This window comes from Cyprinodon tularosa, unplaced genomic scaffold (genome assembly GCF_016077235.1).
Source record: "Cyprinodon tularosa strain WSP-4 unplaced genomic scaffold, ASM1607723v1 ctg648, whole genome shotgun sequence".
Lineage (NCBI taxonomy): Eukaryota > Metazoa > Chordata > Actinopteri > Cyprinodontiformes > Cyprinodontidae > Cyprinodon > Cyprinodon tularosa.
The window spans coordinates 341,119-357,500 of NW_024039394.1; the positions used below are offsets into that span (position 1 = coordinate 341,119).

General features: G+C 42.8%; 1 protein-coding gene across 8 annotated transcripts in view; it reads right to left on the minus strand.

Moving 5' to 3' along the window:
* Nucleotides 1-6,889: 6,889 nt before the first annotated feature.
* Nucleotides 6,890-16,382, minus strand: part of qki2 (QKI, KH domain containing, RNA binding 2) — a 46,813-nt gene continuing 37,320 nt past the window's right edge. Inside the window, exons 5-9 of one of the 8 annotated variants that reach the window (XM_038308796.1) lie at nucleotides 15,243-15,330; nucleotides 14,748-15,032; nucleotides 10,942-10,965; nucleotides 10,201-10,275; nucleotides 6,890-6,974 (exon numbers count right to left, since the gene is read on the minus strand). In XM_038308796.1, coding sequence (XP_038164724.1) covers nucleotides 6,952-6,974; nucleotides 10,201-10,275; nucleotides 10,942-10,965; nucleotides 14,748-15,032; nucleotides 15,243-15,330 — 495 coding nt within the window. In that variant the 3' untranslated portion in view covers nucleotides 6,890-6,951. Of the gene's footprint in view, nucleotides 6,975-9,095; nucleotides 10,966-14,747; nucleotides 15,033-15,242; nucleotides 15,331-16,382 lie in introns of those variants that run through there. The other 7 variants (XM_038308795.1, XM_038308798.1, XM_038308797.1 and 4 more) reach the window with 7 other exon arrangements.

Sequence of the window (16,382 nt, forward strand, 5' to 3'; positions counted from 1 at the left end):
AACCGTTACTATGTAAAAAAGATATTGTTATTATCATTAAGTGTATTTCCACTTTTCCATAACAGCTCAGAACTTTAATGTCAGATCTAAAAAATGAAGTAATAAACATTTTAAAAGCCTGCAGAGGCATTTTTTTGGTTTTATATCCTTGTTTTGATCTTTAATGTTCTTTTTCTTACCTGCTGCGTCTTATTGAAAGCGGCTGTAGTTCCTCACATGCTCCACAGGGAAGCAGCAGAGAGTCAGCCGCCCAGATGAGAGCAGAAACATCGGCTCAGACCTGTTCAGGCCGGTTCTCCGCTGACCCCTTTCTAATTAGGCCTGACTTGATAAACTGATTCAGTTTAACGTGAGCCTTGAAATGCAGACACCAGTTAAACAATGTGACGTTGTCAGTAGGCTAATTGCAGTAGAGACGTTAAACAGGTTGAATGAAAACTTTAAAATGTTCTGTTTTAAGCTTTGAGCAGCTTCTGCATCTTCATCATGCAACCCCAGGTCTGAACTTTTTTCTGCATGTATATAAACATGCAGGTTCTCCGCGGCTCTGCCCCGGCGGCCATCTGCTGTCGCCCGAACAGACAGAAACTCTGAAGGAATGATTTGTGTTGAATTTCACAAATAACAGAGCGTCTTATTTAGATGCTGCCATTGTGTGTGAGTATTGAGAAGGGGCCAAGCGGAGCCATGAAGTTTGCCATTGTCGCCCAGTGTGGGTGTTTTCAGACTCTCAGGCATGATGTGTGAGTTAGTGTTCTGTGTTGCTGCCCAGTGTGCCCACTGTCTTTCCCACAATGCCCCATTCAGCTGTGGGCCTCTCTCTCTCTCCCCTCTCCCAGACTCAGCTCCTACACATTTTGTGCTTCTGGCTAATCATCATCACTGGGATACGAACCACATTTTAACTTGTTGGATGGAATAGCTGTGATGTCATCTTTGTTATCTTTTTAAGGAACTTTTCTTCATCTCCTTCCTTGCTTCCTACTTTCTCTCTCTCTCTTTTCCCCCCTTTGCTCTCTCCCTCTCTCTCTCTTTCATTCTGTCTCTCTGAGCTCCCAAACACAAAAGACAGAGAGGCCACGACAGGACCCCAGTGTAAGCTGGTTGACAAGGAGACAGTGTTGGGTCTTTAAACTGCCTCCGAGGGGTGTGTGGAGTTAGGGGGAGTTGGCCTTATTTACATGGGAAGAGGACAAGGGTAAGAAAGGAGAAAAAAACGGGTTTGAAATACAACTTTTGAGCAGCTTACAGGACTAAAATCCCTCCTCCTCCTCTGCTCAGTCATCAAACATTTACCAGGCAGGAGAAATCTGGAGCTGTTCATTATGCCTATGTATCAGGGGCGGATTTAGGAAATGTGGGGCCCTAGGCTCCCAAAGACAGGGAGAAGACATAAAACAGCCCAATTCTACAGATAGAGAAATGTTAATAGAATAGACATCCATTATCTGTTCTAGGTTGTGTCCCTCTCTTCTTGTCCCTTTTCTTCTTGTTTTCCTCTCTATGTTTTGTACTCAGCTGACTTTTCATGCTGTCTCTAAAGGAATGAAAGATTTTTTCCAAGCACTAAGCTCACTTAGCTGATTGCTCCTTCCTGTGTTTCCAAAAAGGCCAAAGTAAATAACCCAGTCCTCCTTTTCACTGTAGACAAGCCATCTGTTCTCCATTTTTCATTTGGATGAAATAATAGCTGCATGAATCATCACAGCAGACAAGATAGAGGAGAGCAGGAGGCGGGGTTACCAATCTACTCACTCTGGAGAGCAGAGTTCGCTGCTTTTAGATGTTGTCTCCAAAGTCTCCAGTAGCAGAAAAAAGTCTCTAGATTTGCCGCTTTTTTGGAATGTCTGCCTGTTTGGACCTTTCTGAATATGTGCAGCAAATGGACTGATCCAATATGGTGGACACTGAAGGGGGGGGGCTGAGACACACTTAATATTATCAGCGTTCTGATGGCATTTTAGTTTAAGGATTTTAATAAAAACCATCATTATTGTGCACAAATAAGGAATAGTTGTATTAATTATACATGTAAACAGAGTTTTATGGGGCCCCCAGGAACTTGGGGCCCTAAGCAAGTGCCTAGTTTTGCCTAATGGTAAACCCCCCCCCCTGGTATGCATACAGTGTTTTTTTCTCATCATAGATGCCCCATGTCACAAAGCCAGAGTGAATACAAAAAGGGCTTTTCGGTAAACGGTAAGTACATTTTTTCTTCACAAGCTGAGTTCAATTTCAAAAGCCTGATCTGTAGAATCAAGAGCTAAAAAAATCAGTTTCTGCTTCTTTGGGAGAGGAGTCCTCCATAAACGGGGGTGACTTCCCCTGGAGGGGTCAGATCAGCGACTCCTCGACCATTTCGCAAAAGAACGCAGAACAACAGCTTCTCTTCCCTCAGATAAGGTCAGAGTTTATGAGTGAAATCTAAGCAACGTTTAGAAGCGGTGAAAGCTGCAGTGGAGCAGAAAGAACAAGGAGGTATCTTACATCGGCCAAAAGCATTAAATGTGCTGCAGACTGATGACACTTCATCTGGAATAAAACCACTGCAGCTCCTGATCAATAAAACACGATGAAGACACGGTGGTCATCAACTATCCTGCAGCTTTGGGACCTAGAAGGTTTGCTGTAGCGGGTGGAAGCATTGAAATCCTGCGGGAGGCCGTCAGTTTGGGACATTATGCTCGGATTCTGCAAAGGAGAGTGGGTCAGAACTCCTCCAGATGTTCAGGACTTATTGCCAGTTCTCATAAAGGTCTGAGGTAGGAATCAGTTTTCCACGCAGAGCTCAGTTCGTCCTCCTTCATAAATCAGATGTTGTCAATAGCTCTGCTGTTGGATTTCTGATCCCCAGAGTGAGATGCTTTCTGAGATCTTTTAGCCTACTTCCTGCTGTCAGACATACTCTATGTGAGTGTTTCAATAATTTGCAAGTGTGGGAGAAAAGAGGTCAAAGGTTATTAACTCATGTATCCTTGTCAGATATTGACTTTTTGAAGTTCTAAATACATTTTCACACATGATGCATGTTGACCCAACCTGCATTTTCCTTTCCTCACAATGAGACACGCACAGTCACACTGAAACTGGGAGCTGTGGGAGCGCTGGGGCCCCCGGAGCTGGCCGCGGTGCGAGATGACTGCAGAATAAATTACCAGCTGCTTTAACAGGCTCTCATTCCAGGAGAACACGGGGATGAAAAACAACACAAAACTGGAGAGAAAACAGGAAAAGCAAAGAGCAGAGCCCAAACTCACACACCCATCCCAACACTCATGCAGCCCCCACCCAGTTTAATCCACACACACATTTTTAACCCCCCTGTTCTCCTCTCTGGCTATCTCCACTCATGCTCCTTCCTGTCCAGAGGATTGTCAGCAGTGGTCACATTATGTCCTTTCACTGTCTGTGATGAGGGGGCTGCAGCGGCAGAGCGGGCTCAACTCCAAACATGAAGTTCAATATCAACCCCCCCACTCCCCCCAGCAGCCCCCCCCCCCCCCCCCCACTCCCCCAGCTTTACAATGAAAGCAGGAAGGGCAGGGAGAGGACGAATGAGCCACCCACTGCTGCTTTCACCACTGAAAGCCTCCATGTGATTCTCCTTTTTCTTTTCCGTTTCGGTGCGTGTGAAACTTTTACATCAGGCTTTTTAAGGCTGTTTTCCTCTCAAAAAGGTTGAATCATGTGAATAAAAAAAGAAAAAAGTGCTTTAAAGATGAGCTAAAGCAAATGTTAACCACCCAGACATGTGTAGGGTGTTCTTTTTTCCCCCCCTCTGGACTTTAGGGACAGGCTGGGATCCTGTCTAATATTTACATTTGCAGATGTTCGAGGGCGAGCTTGCACAATCAATTTTCCTTCAATTCCCCGCTCAGCCGGCCTTCAAACCTGCAGCCCCCCCCCTCCCTGTTCAACATGTGCATGCCTTTGAGAAACCATGGTGAGCTGGGTGTTTTCTTCTCTCTTATTACCCACTTGGATGTGTGTGTGTGTGTGATGCCTGCTTGAATTAAACAGGAAGAAAAAACAGAAAAGGAGAAGTGGGGGAAAAAAAAGCAAAAAGTTTGGCCTTTTCCCCGCATTTTGGTTAAATAGTCCGCTTGGCGTTTTTTTTTTGTTTGTTTGTTCTTTTTTTTAAATCCGTTGCGTATCTAAGGGGTTTTGGGCGATTAGTATGCAGAAAGGAAGCTGTTTTGCATAATTAAGAGCTACAGAGAAGAAGCAACAAAGTTTGTTAGTTTCACATCTAGGAGTTTAATGGTGAACAAAGAGTTATTCTTTCAGATAAAAGTTAAAAGATCATCATTCAGCACATCCCGTCTTCTTAGACATACCTTTATTCTTTAAAAAGGAGGCAGAGACAGATACCATTAAAGTGGTTAATAATCACAGAAGTGGCAACAGTTAGTAACCTACACTCTGCACCAAAGAGAAGATTAATCTTCAACTACACTGTTAACTGTCACACTTATTGTCGTATATAAAAAAAAAAGGCACAAAAGGCAAGCGATGGTGATCTCAAAGGCTCAGAAAAGAGACCTCCAGTTTATCAGGATGCGATAGGTGACCTAAAACCACTTCTCTCCATAATAAGGCATTATTCCTCTGATCTGAAAATGTCCTTTAATCACTTTTTTTTCTTCTGCCGTACAAAATAGAATATAAAAATACAATAAAAAGTTGTTACAGAAGTCATGGCTGCATGTTTTTCTTTCATATGAAGGCATCGCTGGGTTTGCAGGAGAGAAAGTTAAAATGTGCTTCTCGAATAAAAACATGCAAAACAAGAGGAAACAACAAACGGCACGAAAACAAAGATAAAATATAACACTGCTCTAGTTTTAAAGATGCTTTTTAGTTGCTGCATCGATCCTCTGACTCATACTGACAGAAAAGGACAAAAGTAACGGCACCCCTGCAAAAAAATATATGTAAAAAAAAAAGGCTTAAAATTCATTTTTTATTGCAGCAGCAGTTTTAGTCAGTTGGAAAAATCTGATATTGAGGGAAAACTGAAGATATTGAAGTGAATAACTCCTTCAAAAGACACTTTTTATTTCCTTGTACAAAAACCTAAATTTCCAAAACTGTATTTTTATGTCTCTAGAATAAAAATCTGACATGAAACACTTTTATTTTAAAATGGAAGAGAAAACCCATTTAAATGAATCATGAGTAGTCTAAATGGGAAAGTAAATCAGGTCCACTATTAGGTACGGTGGAGGAGTAGTGATGCTCTGGTCTGTCTTCTGAAATATTAGAAGTTGAGCTACACAGAGTGCAAAACATTATAACCATATCAGCTCATTATTGGAAGAAGTTTTACAGACTTATTTTTCCTCTCCTGAATTAAACTCAAATCAAATGACTGAATATTTAAACTAGTTTCAATTTCTTTATAATACTGCAATAAAAAAATGAATATATTTAGATGTTTGCTTCTGTATTTTGGATTCAGTAAGCTACACATTTCTTACATGCCTTATTTATCAAAATGAACCCCAGAAGATCCGGTTTGTGGCTGCGAATTACGGAAGGCCAAAAGTGACAAAAAACAAAATCATTAAATAAGTTCTTAAAAGACTGTGATCATTTCAGTTATAATGCAAAAGTTCCTGTATTAACTGAATATTTAGAAAACTTTCCTTTTTTGCAAACATTTTTATAATTTAACACAGAACTGAATATTTCAAAGTGACAATTTTGATAAGATTTAAACACTTTAATAGTAATAAAAGTGTTTTATATCTATTCTACTACATTTCATCACTAATTGTAACTCATTAAGAAGCCGCTATCATCTGGACCAATCAACTTGTCTTTAGCAGTATTAGCCCCGCCCACTGATTTTTTTTGTTGTTGGTAAATGTGCCTGATAATTGTAGTAATGGTTAAATGTCCTCATGTCCATGACATTATGAATTTATCAGACATGATTTTTATACATAATTTAATTCCAAGTCATAAAAAAATATATTAACACCTTGAACTAATTGATTAGATCTTACTGAAATGATCACATATTATTTTTATGAATTGCTTTATGACATTTTTGGTCTTCTGTACTGAATCCAGACGTTTGAACTGTGAAAATAAAAAAGCCTTTGTCTGTAACATTGTTCCTTCTCTCTCTAAAGGCACGGTTGTTCAAGCTCAAACAATACTGTAGTGTGAAAGAGGCGAAGGCATCGTCGTGAAAAGGAGTCACGTTGGAAACTTTTCCTTTCTTGTTTCTGGGCCGTTAGGCTTCCAGTTTAACCATTGTTTTCATTCACCTGTCGCTTTATGCTGGGAAAGTTCTTTGCTTGCATTTTTCTTTCCCCAATGATAGCTTTTACCACGTTAAGCTGTGATTGTTGTTTTTTCTTCATATATGCATCATTTAACACCATTGATAAATGTCACATTGAAGGTGAAATGCTCTAAAAGAAGCACTCACCCAAGGGAAAAATGTAATAAAATCTTAGCATATGTCCCACAGTTTAGTGTTTATGGAGGGTTTTTTTTGTGTGCTGATAAGTAACACCAGTATCAGTATATTAACAATGTTATTAATAGTCATTATTGCATGGCATGGCAGCTCAGAGAGACAGGAATCAGTTTAGGAAGCCCTTCTCCGGTTTGGGGCCCACCCCCTTGTAAAACCAAACAGCTGTCACAGATTGTAATTTCAGGATATTCAGAGAGGATCTTAAACTGGCTTTGGGATTTTAACAGGAAGGCACGTTTGGTAAAATCATGGGCGTTTTGAAAGGGGGGTCCTGCGGTTTATTCCCGGGGTCGCTGTCGTCCGGCGGGCTGGTTTAGACAGAGGCAGCAGCAGCAGCAGCAGCCGGCTTGTTCCCAATGTTCTGGTCTCTTGTTGGCTGAGCCGCAGGCCAATGAACGGGTGGGTCATCAGTGGGCGGAAAGGTCAGAAGGTCAAGGGGCGGGGCGAAGGGGGCGGGGTCATGGGTTAGTTGCCGTGGCAGCTAGAGTTAGACGGACAGAGACGGACAGACGAGGAAAGGAAACAAAAAGGGAACATCAAAGGGAGGGGGGGGACATAAAAAGAAAAAAGATAGAAGAGAGATTAGTGTCAGCTAGTGGCGTCGGGATGACAACAAGGCAGATCTAGTGCGGTCCGCGCAGCGTGAGGGTCGCTACAAAACACCTCCATGGGTAGCAGAGAACCATCCACAAAGGCGGCGTGTTGAGGCGAGGAACGGCCGATCAGAGCTGCTCCCATGGAGGCATCTGCAGGGGTTCCCCTCCTGCTGCCAGACCGCGGCTATACTAATACTACTCATGCTAGCTGGGCTAAGTCTAGCACAGGCAGACAGTGAAACCATGTACGAGAGAGGGAGGCAGCATGGTTTCATGTGGGTGAGAGAGTGACCTTTATGTCCAAAGAAACGTTCTCCAGGCCTTTCACTAGCTGACAAGTAGAGCTATTGTTTAGAGCAGCAGCAGCAAGATCTGGATGATTAAGAGTCGTGATTAACTGATTATTGGTTTACGGGTCCATCTCAGTACAGTAGAACATCACTGAAAGGGGACTTCAGTCTCATGTATTACATAGATCTAATACAAACAGAGTGATGTATTTCTGGTGCTCTGTTTGCGCTGATGATTGCGGCTTAATGAAAACCCAGGAATTAATTGGGTCATAATTCAGCCTTAAGGAGGAGACCGTTTTCTTAATAGCTACCCAGCAGACACTACCTGAGAGCCACAAACACTCGTTGACTCCTGTATCCAGATGTATTGGTGGAAGGTTTAGTGGAAGGAAAAAGTGTAGAGAATAAAGTCCAAACAGGAACAGGAAAGAAACGTTTAAATCAAGAGTCAGGAGGAGACGTGGAGAGGAACAGGAGCCTCTTTCCCACTGAAAATGGCGGGTTAATGCGTGTTTTTCAAACATGTGTCGGGCCGCTAACAATCGGCATTTGGCTCCCTTCCCACTGGCATTAAAAGCTGGTCTAACCCCTCACTGGTAGCTGCGTGTCTGGTGACACCATTACGATAGGTTAGCGTTGATGATGTCATCAGTGCGACAGAAATCAGGGACGTAAACAATGGAGAGCAACGTGGAAAGAATTGTTTCTCTCTATTATCCGTCTGAATCCCTCTCTTCAGAGCGTCTCCATGTTTATCGAATGGAAACAGAGTTGATTCTGCTTGTTGGATCAGAAGCGACTGGCGCTGTGTGTTGACGTCCGTACGTTGCGTTCAATGGTATCACGTATTTTAGCGCGTCGACATTGCTCTGGTGTTCCCACAGCATACAGATCAAAGCTGAGGCGATTTTAACGTGGGTCGCTTCAGCGTCAGTGAGCTGTTCCCACTGCCACTAAAAGCCCATTGTTCCTGGGTTTAAAAAGGTTTTTCGCCAGATGGGGCCACTAAAAATCTTTGGGTGGCCACCGAAACTAAAAGCCATAATTTCATGGTTTGAATGGACTATAGTGGTAAACCTGCCTGTAAAAATCATAAAGCTTCAGTTAACACCTCAGCATAATGGGATGAAATGCTAAACTGATGCTACTACAATTTACACTGGTGGCCAATGGGGTGGCCAGGGCATTGCACAGGGTGGCCGTGGCTACCGCTGGCCATCCTCTGGTGGCGCCACTGGTAAGAGATGATTATCATCTCTGAGCAACCTAAACAAGCAAAAGGAGCCCCATTGAGTTCACTTACGCTGCACATTATGTGGGCATTCTCCTCAATAGGCCTCCTGTTTTCAAAACCCTCTTTTATCGTTCTAATGCAACATCTCTTCTGCTTTCAGAGATTTATTTGGGGATTTAATTAGTCATAAGCCATAATCATTCCAACACCTGAAACTTTTCACTCTGGATGGAATAAATCCCTCAAAAGTGTCACTTAAAAAAACCCAAAAAGACTGAATTCCTGAAATAATTCAAGTCTTCAGTGACGCTCTAACGTACTGAGATGTACCCGCTTCAGCTATGAAATATTAGAGCAGCGCCTGCTGCGGTAAAGACAGTGATGAGAGGTTAAGAGATGATTTTAGAAGGACTTCAACAATTTCACAGTAAAAAAAAAAAAAAAAAAAAGACTAAACTACAAGAATTTTCAGGCTTTGGTTCGCTTTAGAGATTTGTTTCAATACTCATCTTTATTGCCTTTTAGTGTTTTTTTGTCCATCTTATACAACATGAGCACAACTGCTCGCACACACACACACACGCGCGCACACACACACATATATATATACATACAAATATATATATATATATATGTATATATAGTAGCTAGCTAATCAATTTTTTCCATTTCTATTGCATATAACAGTCTGGAGGCCTGCGAAATCGAGAAGGTCACCTCATCTTAAATACACAGAGAAAAACACTGCCTTCATCGTCACCTTTGTGATGACTAAAACAGTAGTAGCTACACACTTTTGAATACAGTTTACATGGAGACACTTCATCTATAAAAAGCATATCATAAAACAAAACAAATGTACAAACTAAAAAACAAACTACAGGTATTTCCAAGCGATCTTATTCTGTAAGCTTCATTTAAGCACTTAAATCCTTAAAATCCCTATATACAAATTTATTTTTGCAGCTAAATACATGGTAACAGCACCACTCTGGCTAGGAAATAAATGAAAGTTGTAAACAGTCCCAATGATAAAGTCCAGTGGGCGACTGATAAGACCACAAACAACAGTATTTCATACAAAAGAGCTCTTAACACAGACTTCAGTAGTTATCACACGCTGTGTTTTCTCATATTTTACTTTAACCGTTATGTAAGAATTGGGAATTACACAGGATTTAATTCATTATATATAGATAGATATATATGTGTATAAAAACAAAACAAAACAAAACAATAAAAAAAAAGAAAAACTGTGGAAATCTAGTGGAATGAAGCTGAGCATAAATAAGAGTTTCCACAGTGTTTAGGTGATCAGAAGTAGTACCGAGGAGGGGAAATGTAAAGTTTCCATAAAAGACGGCTCAGAGGAGTCACAAGGGCCGGGTCACATGAGCGGGCCCCTGGCCCCCGCGAGGCCACCCGCTTCGAGCAGCTGTCATTTAGCCTGGTACGGTTTCATCTTTTCTCTCTCTTAAGGCATGCCGTTTTAAGGGACTCATGTAAACGGAAATTGGTCCGTTGGTCTGCATGCACACACACACACTCACACACACACACAGAGTGGCTGGTGAGCTAACTAACCTCTGTCTGTGGTCACTACCCTTTGGTAAGGATGGATTCTCTTGTCGTGGCGTCGTACCTTAGTGGTCATGGCACCTGCTAACAGCCATTGATATTTCCCCCCGAAAACAAAACACAGAAGGGTTACTCGTCAGAAAGACAACAGACAGCCCCACCCGTGGCACCAACGTCAGTGACACCAGGAATTTACCAGGCGCTCCAGGCTGAGGGTGAAAATAAGTGGAAATAAAAACAAAACAAAAACATCTCGTCTCTAGGACCTAGAACCTTTTGTTGTTTTGTGGTCTTCTGCTCCCTACGGAAATCATTAATCCACACCGCTAGTCCTCAACTAAGCTTCGCTAGTAGATTCAAAATCAGCTTTTTAAGCAAAAAGACACGTTTATAGCTCTGTGATCAAAACAAGCTTTTACCGTTAGGTTAGATCGCAAACAGCAGCTCTAAAACATCTACAGGTTCACTAAAAAATGTGTTAAAAATTACAAGCAGAAGCTGAGTCATTATAAACAGGTAAGTAGTTGTCACACCACAATGCTAGTCTGCTAATACAATAGAGGGAATTAAACGTGGAAACAAACTGACTTTCTGCTCTGAGGGATAACTACGCGGGTTTATGTGGGGGGGGGGGAATGGGGGTGAAGGGGTGTGTGTGTTGGGGAGGGGGAGGGTCTCTGCAAGCCAGTCCAGGTGTGTGCTAAGAAGGGGTTGCTACCGCTTAGCCTTTGGTTGGGAATGCCATACCTGCAAAAACACAGGAAGAAGGGACTGTTAGCCCAGCAATGAGCTTCAGCAGGTTCCTGTGGGTCGATTGGATGTATTACAAGAACTGGACCCGGCAGCCAACTGGTTCCGCAGGCAAACACGACCCAAATGTTACCAAACCAAGAGTAATTAAACACAGATTCACGGATTGACATCAGCTAATTTAGCACATTTAGCTAAGAGCTACAGAGAGCCTAATCTTTTTCTTTTACTTTACACTTGAAATTGTTGATGACATCTACCAAGCTCCTACGCTGCAGCTTAAATCGCCTTAAAGTTACTCACCAGATGTGAAAAATGTCAATCTGGGATCGATTTTTCTGTGGCTGTCTGACAAAGGCTACGTTCACACTGCAGGCCTTAAAGTCGTAGGGAAGCGGCTGTTCCAAACGTTGCGTTTCCGAATTGTCCTGAGTGGTGCCCGACTTTATACGAGTGAATAAAGTGAATGTGATTGGTCGTTTATCAAGGGGGCGGGATTGTTGTGGCGGAAGGTTCGCAAGCAAGTTTGGTTGTGGCCGGTTTGTCGGAAGCATCTTGCTAACCAGTTAGCAACTTAGTGCTAGCAGGTTCCCAATGGGAAATTCCATTGGGACCAAGTAGCACTAAATTGGTGACTTAGAAACGACGCTGTCAAGGAACGCTATGGACAGAGGAAACATGCAAGAGGAGGAGAGTTTAGTGTCGGAGGTCGTGGATGAGTCTCCTCCGTCATCCATTTTTTATTTAGAGGAGGAAAGCGGGGACGAAGATGTTGTGGAAGAGGACGCCAGGGCGGCAGAAGCTTGGTTTGGTGTAGAAGGCTTCCAGCCGTACATGTTTGAGCCCTTGCCTCGCAACGCTTCCAGTTCTGTTAGCTCTACGCCTGCCGAAGACACAGACGTCCATCCCCGTGAACACTGGGACGCAACTCAATGGGAAAGGATTTCAACCGTTGCGTATATTAGCTGCGACACATGAATCAAGATGCTGACCAAAAAAATTTGATTGACAAATGACTGTTGATATATGATTGGCCGAATTTAGGTGTTCAGGCTGACGTAGAACTAACTGGCCTTCATAAAAAAAACGAAAAAAAACACAGATTTTAAATAGAAATTTTCTAAATTTTGAGACAATATCATCTGATACAGAACACATTTATATACATGTTTAAGCCAGAATGATTTGACATTTAAATATGACTTCCCTACGACTTTAATGCTCAATTACAATTTTTTTGGGGAAATCCGATTTTTTTGCATTGCCGTTCAGATTTCCAAATATATGCGACTTGTATGTGATCTTCTGTAGAGGTAGAGGATGTAATGACGGGTCCAGCCACCGTGCTTTATGTCTATGGAAGTAAACATGGATGGTAGTGCTGGGGTGCATCTAGCGATCTTTCCAAACCTTAAAAACACAATCTTCTTAGCCTCACAGGCTCCAAACGAAGGTAATGAGAGATAAGGATGATTCACAAAGCTTCCTTTATGGCATGAAGGGGAGGACTGTTGTTTTGAGAAGATCCATCTGGCCAGTGAAAGATATATTAACCTCACAGGGAACGGCTTTGATGAACTCAAGTTATTTTTCCTCCAAATGTTCAAATGAGAGAAAGTTCTTTATGCAGTGGGTGGGTTGGTTCCCTTGGGCGGAGTGTGTGTGTTGCAATTTTGTAAGGTAAAAAATGTATGAACTGAGGTTGCCTCAGTCAGAGCTCCATCTGACGAGGTTAAATTGAACATTCTCTTGCAATAGTCTCTGCTTCCTCCTCACCTTAACAATGGTTAAGCATAAATGCAACTCTCCGCATCATCATCCGCCATGTTTGTTGTTTTTCTTGCCACTTCTGCGTAGCAGGACGCAGAATAGAGACCTTTGTCAGGTATTAAAGGCGTCCAGGTCGGATGAATGCGACCTGGCCGTTGAGACACAGGTCACATTTGAAAAGATCAGATTTGTATCGGATTCAGGACCACGGAGCCAAGTGGCCTGGGTCGCATTGGGAAAAAATCGGATCCGAGTTGTTCAGACTGTCATGAAAAGATCGTGTCCAGGTCGCACATGGGCAAAGAAATCGGTTTTGGGTAACTTCAGGCTGCAGTGTGAACGTAGCTATAGAGAAACTGAATTTTCCAACTGGGGTTGAGTTTAAAAAAACAAAAACAAGTTGATACTATAAAACTCTCCTCTGTAAATTCAGAGGTTCAGATCCGTCTCTAAATGGGTCATGTGACCCAGAGCGCCACTGCAGTTACCAGATCTGCTGGGGCCCTGTTTTATGCCAGTGATGCTATATGATTGGCTGAACATCGCTACAGGACGTAAAAGATTGTGACGTAAAAGAGTAGTGATCATCTGTCTGAACGGTCAGTTAACTGAGTTCACTATAAATTCCACTATATAATCCCCGCTGTATATACGTAGTGACGGAGGGATTTAGGGGTTAAGGTGGACGTCAGGAAACAGCCAGAACTACCAGAACATAAAGGGAGACTGCTTCGTTTAAAGGAAAAGTCCGCTCATATTCAGAATTCAATATTCTCAAAGTTCTTTAAATATGAAATTATTACATCTTGTTCAATAAATGATCAGAGTTTTTAATTCACAGTAATTTTCATGTGAATGTGCTTTACTGGAGGCATCCATGTTTGTCAAAGAACACTACTGCCACCTACTGGTTAGTGACGTCACGGTGCGGTATCGGCTGTTGATCAAGTCCCAGTGCTGTATCTGGTGTTTGTCACAACGCGCTATTATCCAAGTCATCTTGAAAACATTCTTCTTCCAAATGTTGGCTACATATTACGGGTTTTTTCTCTGGCCAGAAGTTCGATGGCAAATCCTCCCTCTTCAAGTTGGCGATCCAACGACCAACCCGTCCCTGACCGATCAGGAATCAGAAAGGTGGAATAACTCTTTTTTTCACTTTTACCCGATGTATTCCAGCATCCAGCTGCCATGCACGTGGGCATTGTCAGTTTCACTATAGCTCTGGTGAATTTCAATGGTGAAGTCCTCTGGAAATCTTCAATAATTGTTGTTGATTGCAGATGTGTCTAGTAGTTCCCATTGATTTAGCTTGGAAAGCGGGGAGAATGGCGCTAGGCTTACCGCACCGTGACTTCACTGCTGGAAGATGGCAGGAGGGAGGGGTTACTATATTTGGGCAAAAATGGCCGCTCCCAGACTCTGTGATTGCGACAAAAGCATATATTTTTTACCGTTTAACGCTAAATTCATTAAATCACAGCGAACGGATTCGTTTAAGGTAAAAATATTGATACATTGATTATTCTTTGCTGACCGGACTTTTCCTTTAACTACAGTGGAATACCGCCTGCGCCCTTCAGGGGGCGCTAAACTTTAAAAAGTCTAGTGCCCCCTGGTGCCTAAAAGTTACACAGTGTTGCTTTAGGTGGAAATACAACAAATTAAGTTTGATTTTAGTTACATTTATTTTTAATGACCTGAATAGAGATTCTAGGAAATTTCTTTTTCTATTTATTTAACAGCTACTGATTAAAATATATGATATATATATGTGTATATATTTGAAAATGATGTGATTGAGCGGTGATACCACTGTACGCCCTGACAGACAATCTACTGCCAAACAGGATCAGTAAAACAGCTCTTTCACATCTATCGCTGGAAGAAAACCACAAAATGTCGTCTCTCGGTCCAAATGAAAAGTTTCTGAAGAGCTTGGATCGTCTGCTACCATTGGAGTCCAGCGTCCAGTTCTCATAATACATCCATTGACTATGTATGAGAGTGACAGACTGTTGCTTGGTATATACCTAATACTCCGGTTGAGTCGATCGGGTATTCCAATATGGAGGGCGTGAGTGTGTAGGGATACTCGTAAGGCGTGTAGATGATTCCAGACTCGGGTCCTTGCTGCACCAGCGCCGGGTGCGGATTGCCTCCGGGCATGAGGGCGGAGCTCTGGATCTGACGGATCAAAGGCATGATGGTGGGCGTGGTCACAGGGGCGGGGTTCCGCAGGGTGGGGGGCAGGACGGGCGTGGGGCCCGTGATGATCCGAGGCGCCTGAGGGGTCGCTAGAGGGAAGGCGGCATTGGCTGCACGGCGAAGCCAGCGTACAATACCGCGAGTGTGTCGCACGCCCACGCCGGAGCACGCACAACAGGCAGGGAAGGAGAGAAACACAAACAGTCCATTTAAGACGGCGAACAGAGGCATTGTTCACATGTACAGTGGAGTCCTGTGCTGACAGCCCTCCTGTCACCCACTCGCCCTCCTCCACATCTTAACTATGAGGTCATGCTTACGTGTCTTCACGTTGGCGTCTCTGTAGGTCCCATTGAGAATGGCCAGCTCCATCAGCTGCATCTTCTTCAGGTTGTCTTCCCCCTCAGCCTGCAGAGACACACATCACTCAGATAAACCACCACTCACTGGCAAAACTGTTGGAAAAGTCTGGACGCTTTCTAGCAGCAGTTTTCCAGTCCTAAAAGATCACTGGAAAATATTTATCTTGCTTTGGGGGAACCCAGAGCTGCCTGACAGTAAATCACAGAGTAAAGACCATAGAAGCAGGAGGCTTCGCTAATTAAGCAGCTAAGATGAACTCATTAGACAACGTCAGTTACCTACAACCTAAAATGTTCCATTTTTATACAGACATATCTATATTTTAGGGATGATTTATGTTAATTCTGATTAGGACTGGGTTAAAAAAATCGATTCATCTTTACATTTTTGCTAAATCAATGTCTAGGGAATGAGATCGATTAGTTTTATAGTGACGCGTGTGACGCTCACACTTCTCGTTCGACATGAGGATGAGGTGGAGTTCTGAGTGAATGTTTCTCAAGGAGGTTAAGACAGAAATGTTGTCGCTAAAGAAGCTGCCTGGTCCCAGAAAGTTCGGTGGAAGGAAAAAAAACTGAAACAATCTGCAGCGATAAATTCAGCCATGAAAGGATTAGAAAGCACAGTTCATTCAGGATGGATCCTACAGCCTGAACCAGAAACAACATGATGAGCTTTTTACCTGGATTCATCCATCCATCCATCATTCATCCATTCATCCATCCGTTTTTGAGTAATCCACAGATTCCACATCCTCTATAAAGGCTCTGCTCCGCCCCTCTAACCTACGGGCGGCGGAGCACCTGCACAGTCAGATTAACCAATGAGAACTATCCCTAATCCAGAGCTACTCCTTCCAACGTCACTGTCCACGTACATCTTCTCTGTCCTTCACCTTCAAAGCTATTTTTTGCCGAACATCACCGGTTGGAATCGTATCACACAGGAAGAAGAACGTCAAAAAGCGCCAGTTTGTCAAAGTAAAAAAGGTAACGACTGATCGGTCCATCAAATTAGAGCCTAGTGTCCACATATTCCCCAAAAAGAAAACCGTTTTAATTTAATTATTGAATTCAAATTACTGGTACTTCAACATA